The 19153-nt window shown below is 38.0% G+C and overlaps 1 protein-coding gene and 1 long non-coding RNA gene across 2 annotated transcripts in view; one reads left to right on the forward strand and one right to left on the reverse strand.

Moving 5' to 3' along the window:
- Window positions 1-12964, forward strand: part of LOC139126559 (uncharacterized) — a 92676-nt gene extending 79712 nt beyond the window's left edge. Inside the window, exon 6 of the mRNA XM_070692633.1 lies at window positions 12622-12964. Within this exon, the coding sequence (XP_070548734.1) occupies window positions 12622-12776 (155 nt within the window). The 3' untranslated portion in view covers window positions 12777-12964. The remainder of the gene's footprint in view (window positions 1-12621) is intronic.
- Window positions 12965-15742: 2778 nt separating this feature from the next.
- Window positions 15743-17608, reverse strand: LOC139126561 (uncharacterized). Its single transcript, XR_011550637.1, has 2 exons — window positions 17438-17608; window positions 15743-16462 (listed from the first exon to the last, which is right to left on the reverse strand). It is a non-coding gene; the product is annotated as an uncharacterized lncRNA (long non-coding RNA).
- Between the last annotated feature and the right edge of the window lie 1545 nt (window positions 17609-19153).

Below are 19153 nucleotides of genomic sequence, written 5' to 3' on the forward strand. Positions count from 1 at the left end.
CCTCTACTTTTTCTCCATTTCACTTTCCAAAAAAACACGTTTTTTTCGCCTCAGCCATACTCTGTTTGGTGGCCTTGCCTTGGTGTTGAGGTGCTTTACTCCTTGTAGCGCGTTTGTATTCTGTTGCGCGGTTAATAAAGCACTTCCTTTACTGCCAAACATTGTATGTCTGTGTGTTTGTGCGTTGCAATTGTATTCAATTTTGTTTACTAAATTTGTGTAATTGCAGCACGTAGCAGGTTTCTCTACAGTGCACCGCTGTCATATTAGCGCCCTCAGTCTACTATCATAGGAAATTCTTCCCAGCATGCATCTGTTTGACTGCTTAGCTGCTGTTGTCTCGTTCTCCCCCTATATTTCCCGCCCTTGTGCCTTGTATCATTCATTTATAGCTCATTCCTCGCTCTGTAATTATTGATACACCTTATGTTTCACACTTGAACTTTGTTCACGCTATGTAACTTTACTGCTGTTTTCAATACCTACTGTTGTTTCTTTACTGTAGGTGTCGAGGTGCTTTACTCCTTGTAGCGCGTTTGTATTCTGTTGCGCGGTTAATAAAGCACTTCCTTTACTGCCAAACATTGTATGTCTGTGTGTTTGTGCGTTGCAATTAAAGGGACAAAGTCACTCATTTTTGACAAAATTTTGGTCATTTTAATTTCCGTTGAATATATATGTTTCTTCTGCTGCTTACTGAAATGGGCTTAATTGCAATCTCTGGTTATCACAGCTCAACTCATATGCATGCATGGATATAACATGTGGTCACTTAATAATTTAATTTAAGGTATATACCAAAAATTGTCACAGTAAATTTCACATGTTAATGTGCCTTATAAAAAGTGAGAATTGCAATAACCAGAGAGTGAGCATACTTCAGTGAGAATAATCTATCAAAAGAAATTTAAATGGCAAAATAATGTCAATAATGAGCAGCTTTGTCCCTTTAACTTGCTATATATCTAGTAGAGAGTCTTTTAATTCAAGTGTCAAGCAGCATGACGATTGCAATGCCGAAGTATTAAAATGGTGGCAATGAATTTTTATAATTGGTGCATTGACAAGATAGTACTGTAAAATGTTGACAAAAATAGCTTTGTCCAAAGTATCATAATATTAGCCATTTCTAAACAGGGACATTGTAAGATTACACCACCATGTAAACTCACAAAATTTCCAATATGAAAGTGCAGTCCTCTGCCGAGTGCAGAATCATGTACCGGTATGTTGTACACCATGGAGGTAGACATTAAGCATAGCATTATGTGAAAAGTTTAAGTCTTGGTACTAGATGACCACTAAACAAGATTGGCAGTCCGCTTGTTCAAAGCTATTTAAAAACTTTCTTCTGGGCCTATTTCACATCATACTTGACCCTCTATACTTGACCTGCAAGCTTGGTACGTACATATATTCTGGAAAATGACAGTAATTTCAACGTCATTTTCGTCAGAGATTCGTCATGTAAGTCATTATTCACTCAATACAAATTTATTTACAAGTTTCCGCTGTACCAAGAAGTTCTCTGGACGTACTCTGTACATTTTAGCCTATCATTTTCAGGAAATAATGGTCTGTATGTTTAAATGATTGACTTATTGGCTTATGAAAAATATATTAAGGATCAGAAGGATGTGATATTGCAATTCACAAGTCTCGGTGTTGTTTTCCCAAGCAGGAGCGTATCAGTATCACCATGGAACTACTTAGCTCTGCATGGCAGGGCTGTGTTACCAGCGCACATTATACGGCCTCCTACCACAGGCCGTATAACGCTGGTAAAACACACAGCCCTGCCATGCAAAGCTAGGAGCTACCACACTCTTTTGGTAGTACCGTGGTATCATATATTGCTTTATGTAGCTGCAGTTCCGAAACTGAAGAGTTTGCCTTTTTTTCGAGTTTAAGCTTTTAGATTTTAGGGTTTGATCAAGTTGACGTCCTCAAGTTGACGTCCTACCTAAACAGCAGTCCAAATATTGAGGTACAATGGCAATATTGCCGTACGCTAGGAGGATATGTGTACCACCGTCGCTACGCAAAGACTACTTACCTCAAAGAGCTCTCTGTCTCTACCGGGTGCATAGGCTTTTGCCGTTGTTGGAGGCTATCAAAGCAGCCAAAGCTGAATACTCTTACCATTCTCGTAAGGCTTAGACTGCTACACCAAGTCAATGGCATATATCATGTCAAGTAGGCAGTAAATATGTACCCTTTCACTTTGGCTTTGAACTGCCGATGTGGAATGTTATGATTCAACTATAGCTCTGCATTGGCAAGTGTTACCGGCGTTATACGGCCTGTGGTGGGAGGCCGTATAACGCCGGTAACACACAGCCCTGCCATGCAGAGCTATGATTCAACAGACTGTCCAATAATTCCAATAATTAATGCCCAAATTGGCTCATAATGGAATAGAGCTCACTTATACTCCATTAAGAGTGATTGTGATAAGTAATACTCTTCAAATGTTTTCTTTTATATTAATGCACATGCATGTGCCTGCCATTTTGTCTAAGGAATTATAATTTAATATCAAAATATCAGTGAAATTCATTAAATTTTGAATTTATCACATTGACAATTGAGGGAATACTGGAAACACAATGTGACACTGATCTCCATAACAATGATATATGGTCATGTACAATGTATTGAGCAGTTCAATCTCTACATGGGGAGGAAATATGGGAAAGTACAATGTATGTTTAAAATGTGTTCCTGGTACATATGTAAAACTACGGTACATGTGTGCATGACCCCATTATTCACTTGATTTTATAATATTCATGATAGACCTGTGTAGTCAGAGAATTGAAAATACCTGTAGGCCTACATGTGCTCATTGCACTCATATCAAATCCAGTTTTACAAAATTTACTATCGTGTTCCAGTACACAGTGAGAAGTTTTGGTCATGTTGCCCTGTTTGTGGGGAAAGGTCAACAGATTCGGGTAAGGCTATACCTATTCAAACAATAATTTAAGCAAACAATCAAAGTATGGTCATGGATTGAATGCTATAGTGTGAAATTATGGTGTTTTAACATTGAAAATACTTTGTCAATTTTTGTGCCTTGTTTCTTTGCATTTTAAACATCACAGAAAGCAGCCTAGATAATAGAGGATAGACTGATCCTGATTTGACACAGAAGTGGCAAACACTATTTCATGACCAATCAAGTCTCCATATTCTGAAATGACATTGGGATATCACCATATTTAATCAAGTTCAATCTGAATACGTGATCAACATGGCTGATTCACTGTATAAATTACCCACATTAAATTTCAACAAATGTCATATATCCTGCCTTCACAACATAAATGAACACTATCCATTCCAAAGATAGTACCCATGTGGTAAAGCCAATGTAAACTTGAAAAATGCCACAAGTAGCCATACCAATCAGATGACTGTACCTAAATATTTAAGTATACTAAAATCACTTTTCTGGAATCAAAATTATTAATTATCACACCAAAGCTTGCTCTTAATTTCAAACAATAGTATCTCTAAAAACTAAAATTCATGTACCTAAAAAGTGACTGATGCAGGGTGGAGCTTGGCCTTAAACTTTAAAGGGAAGTGGCTTATGAAAGAGAGGGAACTTTTGTTGATCAACAAAAAGTGGAATGAGAAATAATATTGTCAAATAGTTATAGGTTCAAGATTGACTACATCAGTGGAACAATGTAAGGTATTGTGGTAATATCCAGCAGTGCTTTTGTTAAGGGCGGTCACACCTAGGTAAATGTTACCAAGGTTCCCCAGTCATTTTACCAGGGTTAGCCTTGGTATATCAGTGCAGTCATACTAGCGGACAACATAAATTTTACCAGGGTTCCCAATGTTCCCCAATCTTAGCAAAAACACTGTCCAATGTTTATTAACGAAACACACTACCGGTACATGTACACTGGGCAGCCAGAGTGCCACGGGTTAGCTGAGGAACAATAGATTGGATTTGCTATAAACTTTATGGCAATAAGAATAGCAACAAGAGAGACAATCCTATTTAAGATAATGGTGGGGAAGAGATACACAGAGAGTTGGGAATGATCACTTAATAGAAAGTAAGAGGCAGTGTGCAAGTGATGTCATGTGAGCATAATTGTCTATACAAACAATTTGCTTTCTACCTTTAGTGCACCGACAACAAGCCCAAAAATTTGTGACCCTCCCCCTTAGAGGAGCTCAAAAAATTGTGACCCTCCCCCAAACAGAGGCTCAAAAATTTGTGACCCTCCCCCAAATCCCCCCGGCCCTCCCCCTGCTATTTACGTCCAGTCCCTTATCTCTATATATTACCTTTACCGCATTTTTCAGTTAATTTCTTTGTACCCCTGAATTTTCATCTGCACGAGAATGCTTACAAATGTTTCAGTAGAAAAAGTGCTAATGCTAAGGCAGCTGCTGATGAACTGTAGCACAATACACGCCATCGACACCGCAGCTCAGATGCACTTCATATTGTCAACGGTGATTTCAACCATTGCTCGTCGAAGAAAACTAGTACCAGCTACGAACAACATGTGTCGTGCTTTACCCGGAATGACAGAATAATTGATCTTTGCTACTCAAAGGTGCAGGATGCCTATTCATCTGTCAGCTCTTCCCTCCCCCCGCTAGGTAAATCTGACCACAATCTTGTTCATCTCTTGCCTAAATACCGTCCTGTTGTTCAAAGAGAACCGCCGAAAACTATCACAGTGAAGCGTTGGTCTCCAAAATCTATCGATTCATTGAAGGCCTTTCAGGATTAGATTAGATTCTTCAACACCTATTGACAATTAGTAGAGACAGTTGGCGATTCTATTAATTTCTGCGTAGACTCTGTCGTACTCAACAAAATAGTAAAGATATTTCAAACAATAAACCGTGGATCTCGAAAGCCGTAAAGTCTTTGGTCAACAAAAAGCGACTACTCCATGCCAGGAAAATAAAGATGAACTCAAAGTAGTTCAAAAGGAACTGAAAAATACCATCCGAAAGGAAAAACGAGCATACAAGGAAAAATTGAGGAGAACTTTATCGGCAATAATGAAACGTGCTTGGCATGGTCTTACACTTATGAGTGGACATAACAATGTGAACAACAGTACCAATCTGTGTCCCCAGAATAAACAATACTTACGCAAGCAAAGTCAATTTATTCTATAACAGATTCGACTGTCATGATTTTTTCAGTGAACACATACAAATACGAAAACACTTTGTAGTCCTGGACGCAATGATGATGATCAGTTCTTTTCGACAAATGAGGAGGGGTGAACAAATTATTCAATAATGTGAACCCCACAAAAGCATCCGGTCCCGATAGAATATCTCCACGAGTACTTAAAATATGTGCAAATCAAATTGCCAACATATTTTCCATCATTTTCAATATGCGTTTCAAAAGTAACTCTCTTCCTGAAAAATGGAAACGGTCATGTATAATTCCTGTACCTAAATAATCGGTTTTTTTTTTCAACTATGAATGACCTTCGTCCTGTTGCTCTGACGTCAGCACATATGAAAGTTTGCGAGCGCATTGTTCTTACCCAACTTAATACTTTTAGTAAAGATTTTATTGATCATATCAATTTGCGTACAGGCTGAACAGGAGTACTGATAATGCAATTTTATTGGTTCTTCACAATATTTTTTCACACCTTGATCATGCCGGTAAATCTGTTCGTGTTATGTTTGATTTCTCAAGTGCATTCAATACCATTCAGCCACATCTTTTAGTTCAGAAATTACTGAGAATGAGGTCCCCACAAACATGATCGCCTGGATCTTTAATTATCTAACAAACAGGTCACCATATATTCGATTGGGTGACATCAAATTAAACATTAGTTCTAACACAGGTGCACCCCAAGGTACTGTTCTAGCCCCATTTCTGTTTACTTTATACACGTCAGACTGTCGTAGTTGCACTGAGACCTGTCGACTTGTCAAGTTTGCAGATGACACAAGTTTGGTAGGCAAAATTAACCAGGACAATCATTCTCAGTATATTGATGAAATTGGTCGCTTTGTACAGTATTGTAAAGGAACGTACCTGCATCTTAATGTACAGAAGACCAAGGAAATGCACATTGACTTAGAAGAAATGCGAAAAAACCTGACTCCATTTTAATAGACAGGGGCCAAGGTTGAGAGAAAACGTACATGTACATATCTTGGTACGCTGAAGACTAGATGACAAACTGAAGTTTTGTGTTAACGTGGATTTTATCATAAAGGAAACTAATAGTCGCATGTACTGCCTTCGTAAATTAAGATCATTTGATGTTAATCGAAAACTCCTTTCCATGTTTTACAATGCTTCAGTTTTGAGTATTCTGTCTTTGGATTGTCTGCTTGGGTGATGTGATTTCTGTTCATGACAAGGGCAGGTTGGAGAAAATCGTTAAGGAAGCCAGTAGCATTACAGGGGAAAACCAGCATCCATTCAAAATCTGTATAGCAGACGACTTACTGATAAAGTGAGACAGATATTATCTGACACGACTCATCCCTGTACAGTGACTTTGACAATGAACGTATCGACAGGAGTGGACGACTGAGAATACCACGAACAAATACAAAGCGTTACAAAATGTCTTTTGTACCGAGAGCAATTTCGGTCTATAATTCAGAATTTTTTCATAGAAACTAAGGTCCGCGCACATGACCATTCACACATCTTTTCACATGCAGAAATATATATGTACATGCTTTTATGTCTATCTGTCTTTCTTTCTGTCTGTATTTTTTGTGCTATGTTTCTATGTGGTTTTCATTTGTAGTGACTTGCTTCTGTTTTATTTATGTGGCGAGCAATCCAATTTCCCAACAAGGATTAATAAGATATAATAATACCCTACTTCTGACGTCAGCAGTAGGGGTATACGGAAATCCTGTAAACCGTACACCTATAGTGTGATGTCATTATATATATATATATATATATATATATATATATATATATATATATATATATATATATATATAATATATATATATATATATATATATATATATATACCGGTATATATATTATGTGTGTGTGTGTTTGTGTGTGTGTGTGTGTGTGTGTGTGTGTGCGCCTCTGACTTTTTACGATCTGATTTGCTCAAAGCGAACGTAGAGCAAGGTTGCTGGAGAAATGTTTTTACAATTTCATTTTGTTTTGTGAGCTGCAAGACTCACTCGTCAGGAGACTATACTGATGTGAATATACATCTACATGGGCTAGACAACCAAATTCAACCGTCTGCGTAATTGGTTATCCGCAATCTCTTAAAGAGTAAGTTTTGCGGCTCATGAAACAAAGTTGTAGAGATGAAATTGTATATAATCATTTCTCAAGCACCCTTTATATTATATATATATATCTATATATATATATCTATATATATATATATATATATATATATATATATATATATACGTATATTTGAGATGTACAGATAGCTCCCAGTGTTGTTCGTAGCGTGGTTTGGTAATAGCGGATGAATAACTTTGCACACGTCTACTTATCTGCTTGTATATTTCTGTTTATTCTGTTGGTAATTTTGATACAACGTTTCCTCCTAAAAGTAGGACTTCATCAGGTTGAAGATGTCTACAAAGGGAGAATACAGACAAATACAGAACAGTGTAAGGATAGTGTTGATCCTAATTAAATGCTAACGGACTTTACAGGTGAGTAAATTAGAAACTTACAAAGGATATAGAATATGACAATTCTTACCGTTTATGTGTGGCGCAGATGGAAAGTGACGATTCAAAATTGGCGGTAATGGTTATTTATAGTGCCTGTCCGAGGGCGCTGTGAGCAATTGTTATTTAAATTACTTTTAGCTAAGAATGTTGAGGCCGTTTAGTGACAATGTACCCAGTTTTGAAATCCAGATGGATTCTATTTTCTTGCGTAGCGTGTCATCTAGTTTATTTATTTTGATAATCCCTATTATTGAAACGTCATGAATGGTGTGTTGATTTTCGTTGAAATGAATCGCGATGGGAGTGTTAGTTTTGAGTATTATGGTTGATAGATGGTTATTGAACCTGAGGCGAAATTCTGTTTTAGTTTCTCCAACATACTGTTTATTGCATCTGTTGCATGTGATTAGATAGATTAGATAGACTCCCTGAACTTATTAATATAAGGTTGATTATTGATATCATCGTTGACAAAGGCGACAGGACAACCTAAATAAACTAGAGAGAGATGCATTGACAAATTTAAGACAAAGACCAGATTTAGTAATCAAACCAGCGGACAAAGGTTCATCCACTGTGGTCATGAATAAGACAGATTACATCGCAGAAGCAGACAAAATCCTGAACAACCCCAAACATTATTAACGCCTTCGATCAGACCCCACTAACAAAATCAACAAAATCGTAACAAACGCAATAGAAGAAGAATACAAAGAGGGGAATTTAACCAAAGAAACCAAAGATTATTTAATCTGCACCAACCCAACCCCTGGCAAATCAATCACAGAGAGATGCAGTATACAGGCGCAGGAACAAAGGCTGAAGAGAGAAAAACAGAGGGAGCTGTTGTGATGAGTCAACTACAAGGAAACAAGCTCATCCTTAATAAACAGCAAGTGAAGAAATGAAAGAGTGGAGACTGCACACAACAATTTCAGCTATGGTCCTTGTTAGTGTCACTGGGTGTCCATGTTGAAAAAAGCAAAAAGGTGAAAGGAAGATCTAAACTAAACCTAAAGGAAAAGAAAGAACATCTCCTACAGCTTGTTGAAGCCAACCAAAATATAGAAGTGAAATTAGATGATGGTGTTGGAAAAGATGATGATGCAGTGGTTGATGACATCAGCAGTTCATCTGATGAAGAAAACACGTTGCCTATACTCACATCAGAAATGCTGCATACAAGGAATATGACAACATCGATGACTTACCTCTTTCATCACTCCAGAAAGAAGACACATTGTCCTTTAGCTCACATCAGAAATGCTGCATACAAGGATATGACAACATCGATGACTTACCTCTTTCATCACTTCAGAAAGAAGACACAATGCCTTTAGCTCACATCAGAAATGCTGCATACAAGGAATATGACAACATCGATGACTTACCTCTTTCATCACTTCAGAAGGAAGACACAATGCCTTTAGCTCACTTCAGAAATGCTTCATACAAGGAATATGACAACATCGATGACTTACCTCTTTCATCACTTCAGAAGGAAGACACATTGCCTTTAGCTCACTTCAGAAATGCTGCATACAAGGATATGATAACATCGATGACTTACCTCTTTCATCACTTCAGAAGGAAGACAACATTGCCACTCTCCTCATTCACAAACAACAGAAATTAAAAACAAGTTGATGGCTTGTCTTGTTCCATCATTTCAGTATAAGGACACCTTACCTCTTTCTTGGCTCATATCTAAGGGAACACATCACGCAGCTGATAATCTACCCCTGTCATCTCTACAAGAGGACAACTTGCCACTTTCCACGCTCAGAAGCAAACGAACCTATAACTAAACATATGACTTGCCTATGTCAGGACTTCCTGATGAGGATGACCAGCCTCTATGCAGACTTATAAGCTGCTAAAAAGACCTATTCTGCAGCAACTTTAAAAACTGAGTCATTTCAAACAGTAATTCTGTTGAAAATTGGTTTTATTTGCACCAATATCATTCCATGATGCATTTGACCTTTGACCTACAGAGGTGTGACACTCTGTGAAAAATGCAGTTTTTGACCTTCATTTATTCTGCTTTTCAATCAGGCAAAGATTAACAAAATGACTTATCATATTCAGATGACAATATACTTTTGCAAAAATCACACAAAAAAAATTAAAAAATCATAGTTTTTGATATTTTGGCGCTTAAAAATCCATAATTGACCTATGACCCAAATTACTAATTTGCATATAATTTGAATAATTAAAAAAATCTTAGTTTACAAGTGTTTATGACACTCAATTGTGATGATGAAAATGTTCCTAAAATTTAAAATTGTTATCTTCAAAAATAAAAAAGTGTGATTTTTGGCCTAAAATAAACAGTTTTACATGGAGAAAATATGGTCAGCAGGATGAAATCAAAGGTTGGCATTCAAAATAACAGTATATATTATATTCTGACAAGTTATAAACCACAAATTTCATCAAATCTGATACTATTCTTCACATTTATAACAAACAAAGGTGATTAGGCGCAATCACAAATTATATATATCAGCTACCATGCGCCATTCTGATTGGACGAGAGCTCATTCCACCGATGCTAAAATACTGTTTTAGCACTGATAGCAGTGCTAAACGGGCCCCTAAACCAGCATTTTCTGAAAATTGCCCAGTCGGTGCATTTGAACGTACCTATCTAAACCATAGACCCTCGAGAAAGACCGAAACAGTCCACTTTGTTTCAAAGACCGAAGACCGAATTTTGATACACAGATAAAGTGTGGGTCTGTAACTCACCTCTTGGTGTAAATAAGTTGGGATCGATGATGAAAGACATCTCTGAAGCAGCACGTTTGGGGTATGATGCACACAAATATTAGGGCGACAGCGCACCGTGCACTTTGCTTGATATTGCGGGAGTCGAGACGCGATATATCCTAGTACCGCTCTTTAAAATGAAGATAGTATTCGTTCATACACAAATAAATTCACTTCCTCACAGTAACAGTATGTAAGATAATATTTACCAAAGTTTGGGCTATAACAGATCGGGATGTCCTAACAATGTAGACCAAGAAGTTCAAAAAACAATTGGATGACTCCTGCGACTGCGACAATATTTGACATCAAATGCAACGTCGAGCAGTGTCAGTGTCCAGCTCTCCCTGCATCAGGCAACACACTCAGAATCTGCACAACTGTTCATCACAGTTGCAGTCATCGCAAGTCTGTATTATTTTAAAACTGCTTGGTTTCTGGTACAATTAATGTCCAAATTATCTGTCAGAAATAGGTCCTGTAACTTCACTGTGCCACCACTGAATGTTGCGACGGTAAGCGGTACAGAATGAGACAAATCTATTTTAGTATGCCCAAAAAGCCAGGACTATTGTTCTTATGTAATTTACGAAAAAATTGTTACTTTTTTCTTTTGATTTGAACTCTTGACCCATTTTCTGTATGAGTGCAGCAGGTATTTTTGACAAGTATCGTTCGTGTTGCATGCCAATAAAATGCAATGTCGATATGGACGTAATGCGTTTTTATCATAGGATACTATGTGCCTGTACGGAATTCCAACTTATAAAAATGCTCGGTCTCGGGCGCAGAATTTCCGACGTTCAATCTCCCAGACGCTGTTTTTCTGCACTTGGCTCTTAGAGTGATGAAAATACCCAAGTAAGACAACAAATACACGCTAGTTGGTATAATATAATAGCAATAACCCCCTTCGCAGTCGGGTATACACTCGATTTTGGTACAATTCGCTCCATATAGCACGAGCCGATAGGCGAGTGCTATATGTCGTGCATTGTACCAAAATCTCGTTTATACCCTCCAGCAGGCGGGGTTTACTGCTTCAATAATGGCCTTTAAAATAAGTCACTTTTTAATTGGGCAAATGAGATTTTTAAGCCAAATTGCAAAAATTGCAAGTTTTGGCCTCATTTTTTGACACTTTCCAAAGTCGTACGTGTCTAATTTCTTCTGTATAATTTCAATGTATTATTTTACATTGGAAAATGAAATAATGATGGCAAATAAGTGTGTAGTGTCTTTTTTTATTAGTGTCAAACTGTGCATTTTGTCAGATTTCAAAATTTCGTCATGGGCCTCCAAACATAAGACTCAAAACTAACACTCCCGTCGCGATTCATTTCAACGAAATCAACACACCATTCATGACGTTTTAATAATAGGGATTATCAAAATAAATAAACAAGATGACACGCTTCGCAAGAAAATAGAATCCATCTGGATTTCAAAACTGGGTACATTGTCACCAAACGGCCTCAACATTCTTAGCTAAAAGTAATTTAAATAACAATTGCTCACAGCGCCCTCGGACAGGCACTTTATAATAACCATTACCACCAATTTTGAATTGTCACTTTCCATCTGCGCCACACATAAACGGTAAGAATTGTCATATTCTATATCCTTTGTAAGGTTCTAATTACTCAGCCTGTAAAGTCCGTTTAGCATTTAATTAGGATCAACACTATCCTTACACTGTTCTGTATTTGCCTGTATTCTCCCTTGTAGACATCTTCAACCTGATGAAGTCCTACTTTTAGGACGAAACGTTGTATCAAAATTACCAACAGAATAAACAGAAAATATACAAGCAGATCAGTAGACGTTTGCAATTTTATTCATCCGTATATATATATATAATATATGTATATATATGTATATATATATATATATATATATATATATCTGAGTTTATATCATAAATAACATATACAACTACACACAGATGTGATTGCTTACATATATGTGTATATATGTGTATGTACATATTTACGTAAATGCGTACTTACTATCATCCGCAAGTATGTCACGTTCCAAGTGAAGAATTTGACATAAGGGTAGAAGTGCAACGCATTTAGCTGAACGACATTTTCAGTAATTCTTTGATTCTCCATATTTTTTTATGTTTTGTCCCTGTAGGAAACGTTGTAATCTACAGAAACGCGTACTTTCCAAGCGACTGTAATTCAACTCTGTATTATTTTTCCTTCTGGCTTCTGACCATATGCTACATCCCATATGGTGATAATTGCCGTGTCAGTGATAGCTGGCATTTTAGGAGCGACTGTTGTTAGTTACGCTGGTATTGGCTTCTGTTTCGGTGCTTTTAAGTAACTGTGCCCCTGTAGACTATACGCTTGTATTTTGTTCCGCAATGCAAAATTATTCGGGACTATGAGTTGAGTGATGTAAGCCTCTCGGATGAGACAGATGACGTGTATGTTCGCTCATGAGATTATGTCAATAAAGTAGATTACTAGTTATTTCATGCACACTGTGTTAGTTGCTTAAGTCAAAAAATACTCTAAAACGCAACATAATATGCGACAATGTGTTCCTTTGAGCTACAAGTGTGTGAAAGAAGACACCCTGCACAGCCTGAGTAGAATTGGACTCTGAGTAACCAAGTCTTGTGGATTTCAACCGGAAGGCATTCTATTGGGAGTAGATGTTACCAAGGTTTTGTGCAATTTAACATATTTCATTTTTAACCTCAGTGATTGGAATATCTGAAGACATAAAATGTACAGTTAAAAAATTAATTTGCAGCTTTATCAAAAGCAAATGTAAGATTGATAGACATCAAATCAGGTCCAATAATCATTATCATCATGGTAACTTTAAAAATTAACAGGTCCAAGGAATATATCGAAAATACTTCGAAATGGTTATAACCAAGGAGATCTAACATGTGTAGATCTTGACAAACAAATTAAACTTTAGTTGTTGCATTCAAAGACAAATTCCGGACTGCTATACCATGATATCATTTACAAATGGATGTACTTCAACACATAATCTTATTCACCAATTTTTGAATTCACAACTGAAAGATTTAGAATCTGTGATCCCACTTTTACGTAAGGTTGTAAATGCATGGTACGGTACGAATCGGCCACCAAAAGAAACAGATATGTAACTTTCACTGGGTGACTAATAAAGGCAGGTACAGGCACATATTTTAGCGTGTATTTAGGGTAATACATGTAAATAAAAAGCAATACAGAGTAACACAGGAAACACAAATACAGGGCCTGTATTTTGCAGTATTTACAATCCGTGGCACAATTCGGCCAACCAATACACCAATTTGCATTTTCAAAAAAAAAAATCGAAATGGAGCTAATTTTCAATTTTCAAATGGTTTTGTCATTTTGATTATTAACTTTTAGGCCTATTTCTAAATTAAAAATCTTTGGGCTGAGATTGAAATATAGGAAACAGGTGTATACTGCTGTGAGGATGGCACTTTACGGCCATTCAAATTTCCCTCTGACAAACTCTATTTCCCACAATTCGTATTTCCGTTTTTTCAATTTCCAATATACCAAATGTCCGATTTTCCCATTTCATTTGGGGCGTGGCAGCTGATAGTATCTATCTTTGGCCTAGGAATGCATCAAATTGTGACAGTTATTTGCGCGGGTAACTCGTTCAATGGATCGAGTAACGAACATACAAGGAACAATAGTGTTGCGGCCGCCGGAAAGGAAAGTCCGATATAATCAGTTTGCTGACCTGCTGAAGTTTTGCGCGCTTCCCGTCAACGTCGCAAACTGGAACATTGTGTAAAATTGTGACAGTCATCAGCCCAATCAGAGCGCGGCATCCACATTTAATTTTATCTGATCAATTTATTCAGCTGTCAATCTTTGTACGCAACGATGTTCTCCTCATATCATAGTTTTAATCCTTATGCCGGCTCACTTTATAAATTGCACCAGTTCCAACCCGAATCAAATCTTGACCTTAAAGGCGTTTGATATCATGTTTGAGACATCATCGTCTAACAGTTCGTTCAGAGATACCACTTGCCCTGGGCAAAACATTTTGGAGATGAACACCTATTTCGCGGTGACTTCCATGTCACCCATTTCTTGAATTTCCTGCGGCTGAGCGCGCACCCGCACTCTACCAACCAAAGAACAGCTTTTTTTCTTGTCTTCCAGTATGTGAGACGATGTTAGGGATTGGCCAGTTTGTTCAGCCTCGCGCGCTCTGTACGTACGTGTGTAGTACTAGTACACACACTCCAGAGTTTGCAGAAGCCGTCTGAGATAGCGTTCTACATTTGCACTATAAATCGGAAGAAAAAATGTTGACATTGCACTAAAGCGGTCACTACTCTGACAATTTGTAGCTGTGGAAACGCAGCTATTGTTGGCGGGGTAGCGTGCGCCGCTATGCGGGTCATCAAAAGGCAGGGTTGACCTTTTGATGACCTGCATAGCCACGCATCCTACCCCGCCAACAGATAGCTGCACAGCTAGACAATTTGATGTCCCAGTGAAGAATGTAAGATGTATAATAATAAGATTATCACGAAAATACCGCAAAGGATGCACTATGACATCGGCGCTGTGCATCACCCTCCGCTTCGCGTCGAGCGATACGCTGCACCAATGTCCTCGTGCATCCTTAATAATAACCTCATATTAGGAAACCCTTACCAAACCTGCAGACCTGCCAGATGGCTGTTGCAGATCTTCGCAGCTCGGCTGTAGCAGATCACTTGCAGATATCTGCAAATGTCTGATTTTGTGCATATATAATTAGCTTTGAGCTGCAAATTGCAGCTCATGGGGCATGGTATGCAGATCAATGACATACACATGACAGCTCAAATGCAGCCCGTGACTTTTGACCTGCAGACATACAGCAGCTCATAGCAGACAACTTTCAGCCCATGACTTTTGACCTGCAGACATGCCACAGCTCATTGCAGACAACTTTCAGCCCATGACTTTTGACCTGCAGACATACAGCAGCTCATATTAGACCACTTGAAGACATATAACAGCTCAAAATGGACATTGCTCATTCACCATTATCATACTGCATGTAATGGGTCATATTTTATTTGTACACACAAAATATATTTATTTCTACCTCATGTCATGCTCACTTCAATGGCTCACAACAATACAACACAAGCAGCTGGAGATCCTCGTCACCCTGTTAGATAAATGTGACACACCTCATCAAAGTTACCATACCAGTGAACTAGCTCACACGTGAGTAAAAAAGATAACACCTGATGTAGGATGAAGAAACACTCATTTATTACTAAAGGTTACGGGAAAAATTGCATTGAATACAACAAAGGAAAAAAGTCTAAAACCTTTATGAAGCTAGCATAATGTTATATCAAAACTAGTACAAACTAGTCCAAGTTTACTGTCATGAACAACTGATGTTGGAGATATTGTGAGATGTTTACCTCAGCATTGTTTGATGAATCAAACTTCTTCTGAGAAATTGTGAAGAGTTAATCTCAGCATTGTAAAATAGATCAAAGTTCTTGTAGTTTATTCAAATATTTCCAGTACTTATCAATTCCAACAAAAGTTATTCTGATGTATAGAATAAATATAGGAAGCTTTGAACAAATACCGGTAGTAGTAATGAAATTGAGATCCTCTATATGGAAAGGACATCAAACTATACATCAAGCAATACACATTTGTTTTGGCATTTAATGAGAAAGAAGAATCGCGAGGGTGTAATTTAAATAGATACAATTCACCCAGATGGACCATGGGAAATAAAAGTGTTACTTTATGTAAAATCACTTCGCAGCAAACATGTTTACAAATTCTGTTTACTCACTCAAACCAAGGGATTTCCATGCTGAAAAGACACAATGCTACATGTAGGGCTACGCTCTAAATTTAATCGCTCGCGTTTTTGATACTTTTATAGTGTAAAACTGTGAAGTTTTCCTTCAACGTGAAGCCTTAATACCAGTCACAGATGAACTCTGGAATGATAGAAGAATGAGAAACACAAGTTACTGAAATGAGAAATATATGATTTACAGTGCTAAAGTGCAAACAAAAGGTTCACGTAGCTTTTAAAATCTAGTGAGAATTTACATTAGCGAATTTATCAATAAGCCAGTTAAGGCCTGTCAATGAAAAAGAAAGTGAAGCAAGGCTGCAGGCTGGCAAAGACTGAACCATATTACACAGTGTTTCATCTAGGATACTACACCAGGGTGGGGGGATTGGTCCCCTTCCACTGGAATTTTCGAGGGGATTTTAAAATTTTGGGGAACTTAACTTGTAACTTGTAAGGGTTTATTTGCCCCGAAAAATAAGTTTGTCTGTTCACTGAATTCAAAAACAGGACCCATTGTGTGGGCCATTGACACCACAGTTTGCTTGTGACTTTCATTGCATGCCGTCTGCACTGAACACGTTTCTGTGACTTTGTGACAATAAAGTCCGATTGTTCGTGTCGATTTTGCTATCAGAATTTTTTCAGAGTGTTATGGACATCCATACAATGCATAAAAACTTCAGTCTCCTTTTCTCAATCGTACAGAGATAATGTGACACAGAAACCGTATCGGGCTAGGGCAATGAACTTTGTGAACGTACACGTAACTCTCAACTGGCAGGCTTTCATATGCAAAATCAGCGTACGGAAAATTTACGCGTGGTATATTGTTTCAACAGCATTTTCATGAAGCAGATCAAAAGCCTAGATGAAACACTGATTACATGGTGATCGAAAATCGGCAATTTTATTGATGACAATTGTGTTGGATTGACTGTGTATATTATTTCAGCACCCTGTCTTCTTGAACCGTACAATCGCAAATCGGCAGTTTTACTGATGCCTGGCTTGAACTTTGAAGCAACTAGATATCCTCGATATACCGAATGTAATCTTCAGAAAAGTCTGTACAAATAAAAAACGCATATGAAGGAGATATGTCACAGTAACTTACCTATAGTATCATTGGGAATCGGTATGCGGTTTGCAATGCCGTTTGCAATTGCAGGCAATATATCCATGGTTTGACGTCATTTCTCCTGACGGCGAGACTTATTGGTACGTTGAATATGTCGTCAAGTATACTCGTTCAATTTGCTACCATTTTATCAAAGTTTGGATACCGTTTTCGCGAAATTTCATCCAAAGTTTAGCAAAGAAACATGACAGAGTAACCCTGAAGCTAATTCAATACGTGTAGATTAACGGTCGATGTGTCTTGCCGCTAACACTTTGACCTGCGTGACCTGGGTCATTTAGCAAATCTGACCAATTGCGGACAACTTTTCACATGATAAATGACGTCATCATGCGTGATGCAGCCTAACCAACAACAACATGCAACGTACACGTTTTTCTCAAGGGTCTATAATTTGATGTTCGGACCTGTGGGGAGTAGCAAAAGTAGCGGTGCTCGGACCTACAAATATCAAAGGTAAAACGGAGCACAGCTTAACATCGAATGAACAATGATTCTGAGGAAGACACGTTGATAATTATAAGGCAACTTCTCATTGATGCACAGGGCTTTCCCGGCGTTTTTATATGTGTGCATATGCCCATAGGATTACGCTGATAGACTACATGTACACGTACACGCGTACTCGATCAATTTTCTGAGCCGAGATCGCAAAACGGACGCACGCAAATTTTAATTTGAAAATGGACTGAACTCATTAAATACCTGACCGTCCTTATAACTTCACTCTACTAGAAACAAAAACTAAACTACGGTGGTGCCTATATATATGCCTTGACTGGCTCATGTTTTGCTGCCAGTGAACTGTTTCGAGCTGCCATAGAGCTGTGACAATTGTAGTAGTCAACAAAGTTTTACTTCGAACGATTTTGAGCTGCATAACGGCTGTTGACCGATCGGCCAAGAGCTGCACAAGTCTGCATTTCGTCTTCCAGAGACACTCGAATCTGCAGCAGACAAATGACAGCTCCAAACGCTCTCTGCAGATCTGCATTAAAGCTGGTTTGAGCTGTCACAGCTCTGAAACCGATCTGCTGCAGCTAAATGAAGATCTGCACGTTTCCTACAGGAAGTTACGCGCCCGAAGGGCGCGCCGAAAAATGAAACTGAATGATGAAATTCATGGCTAGCACGATGCACTTTAGGCAAGTATGAGCCCGTGTCGAAATTTAAAAACACACTGACCCCCTAATTGGGCATTTCAAAATAGGTGACCCCATCACCAAAGTGAAAAACAGGGTGACCCCCATGAATCCATCGGCCTCTAAGGCCGAAGAAACTGCAGACCAGTCCCTCATTCCCGCTATCTTGTGACAATTATCGTAACCAAGCCCCGCCCAGTACATATGGTCACACTGAGATAAATGTTACACCTTAATTCCAATTCGATACAATTATTTCCGCCATAGTATAACAGATACTGGGCCACGCCCCAAATGAAATGGGAAAATCGGACATTTGGTATATTGGAAATTGAAAAAACGGAAATACGAATTGTGGGAAATAGAGTTTGTCAGAGGGAAATTTGAATGGCCGTAAAGTGCCATCCTCACAGGAGTATACACCTGTTTCCTATATTTCAATCTCAGCCCAAAGATTTTAAATTTAGAAATAGGCCTAAAAGTTAATAATCAAGATGACAAAACCATTTGAAAATTGAAAATTAGCTCCATTTCGATTTTCTTTTTTGAA

This window comes from Ptychodera flava, unplaced genomic scaffold (genome assembly GCF_041260155.1).
Source record: "Ptychodera flava strain L36383 unplaced genomic scaffold, AS_Pfla_20210202 Scaffold_100__1_contigs__length_311780_pilon, whole genome shotgun sequence".
In the NCBI taxonomy this organism is placed as follows: domain Eukaryota; kingdom Metazoa; phylum Hemichordata; class Enteropneusta; family Ptychoderidae; genus Ptychodera; species Ptychodera flava.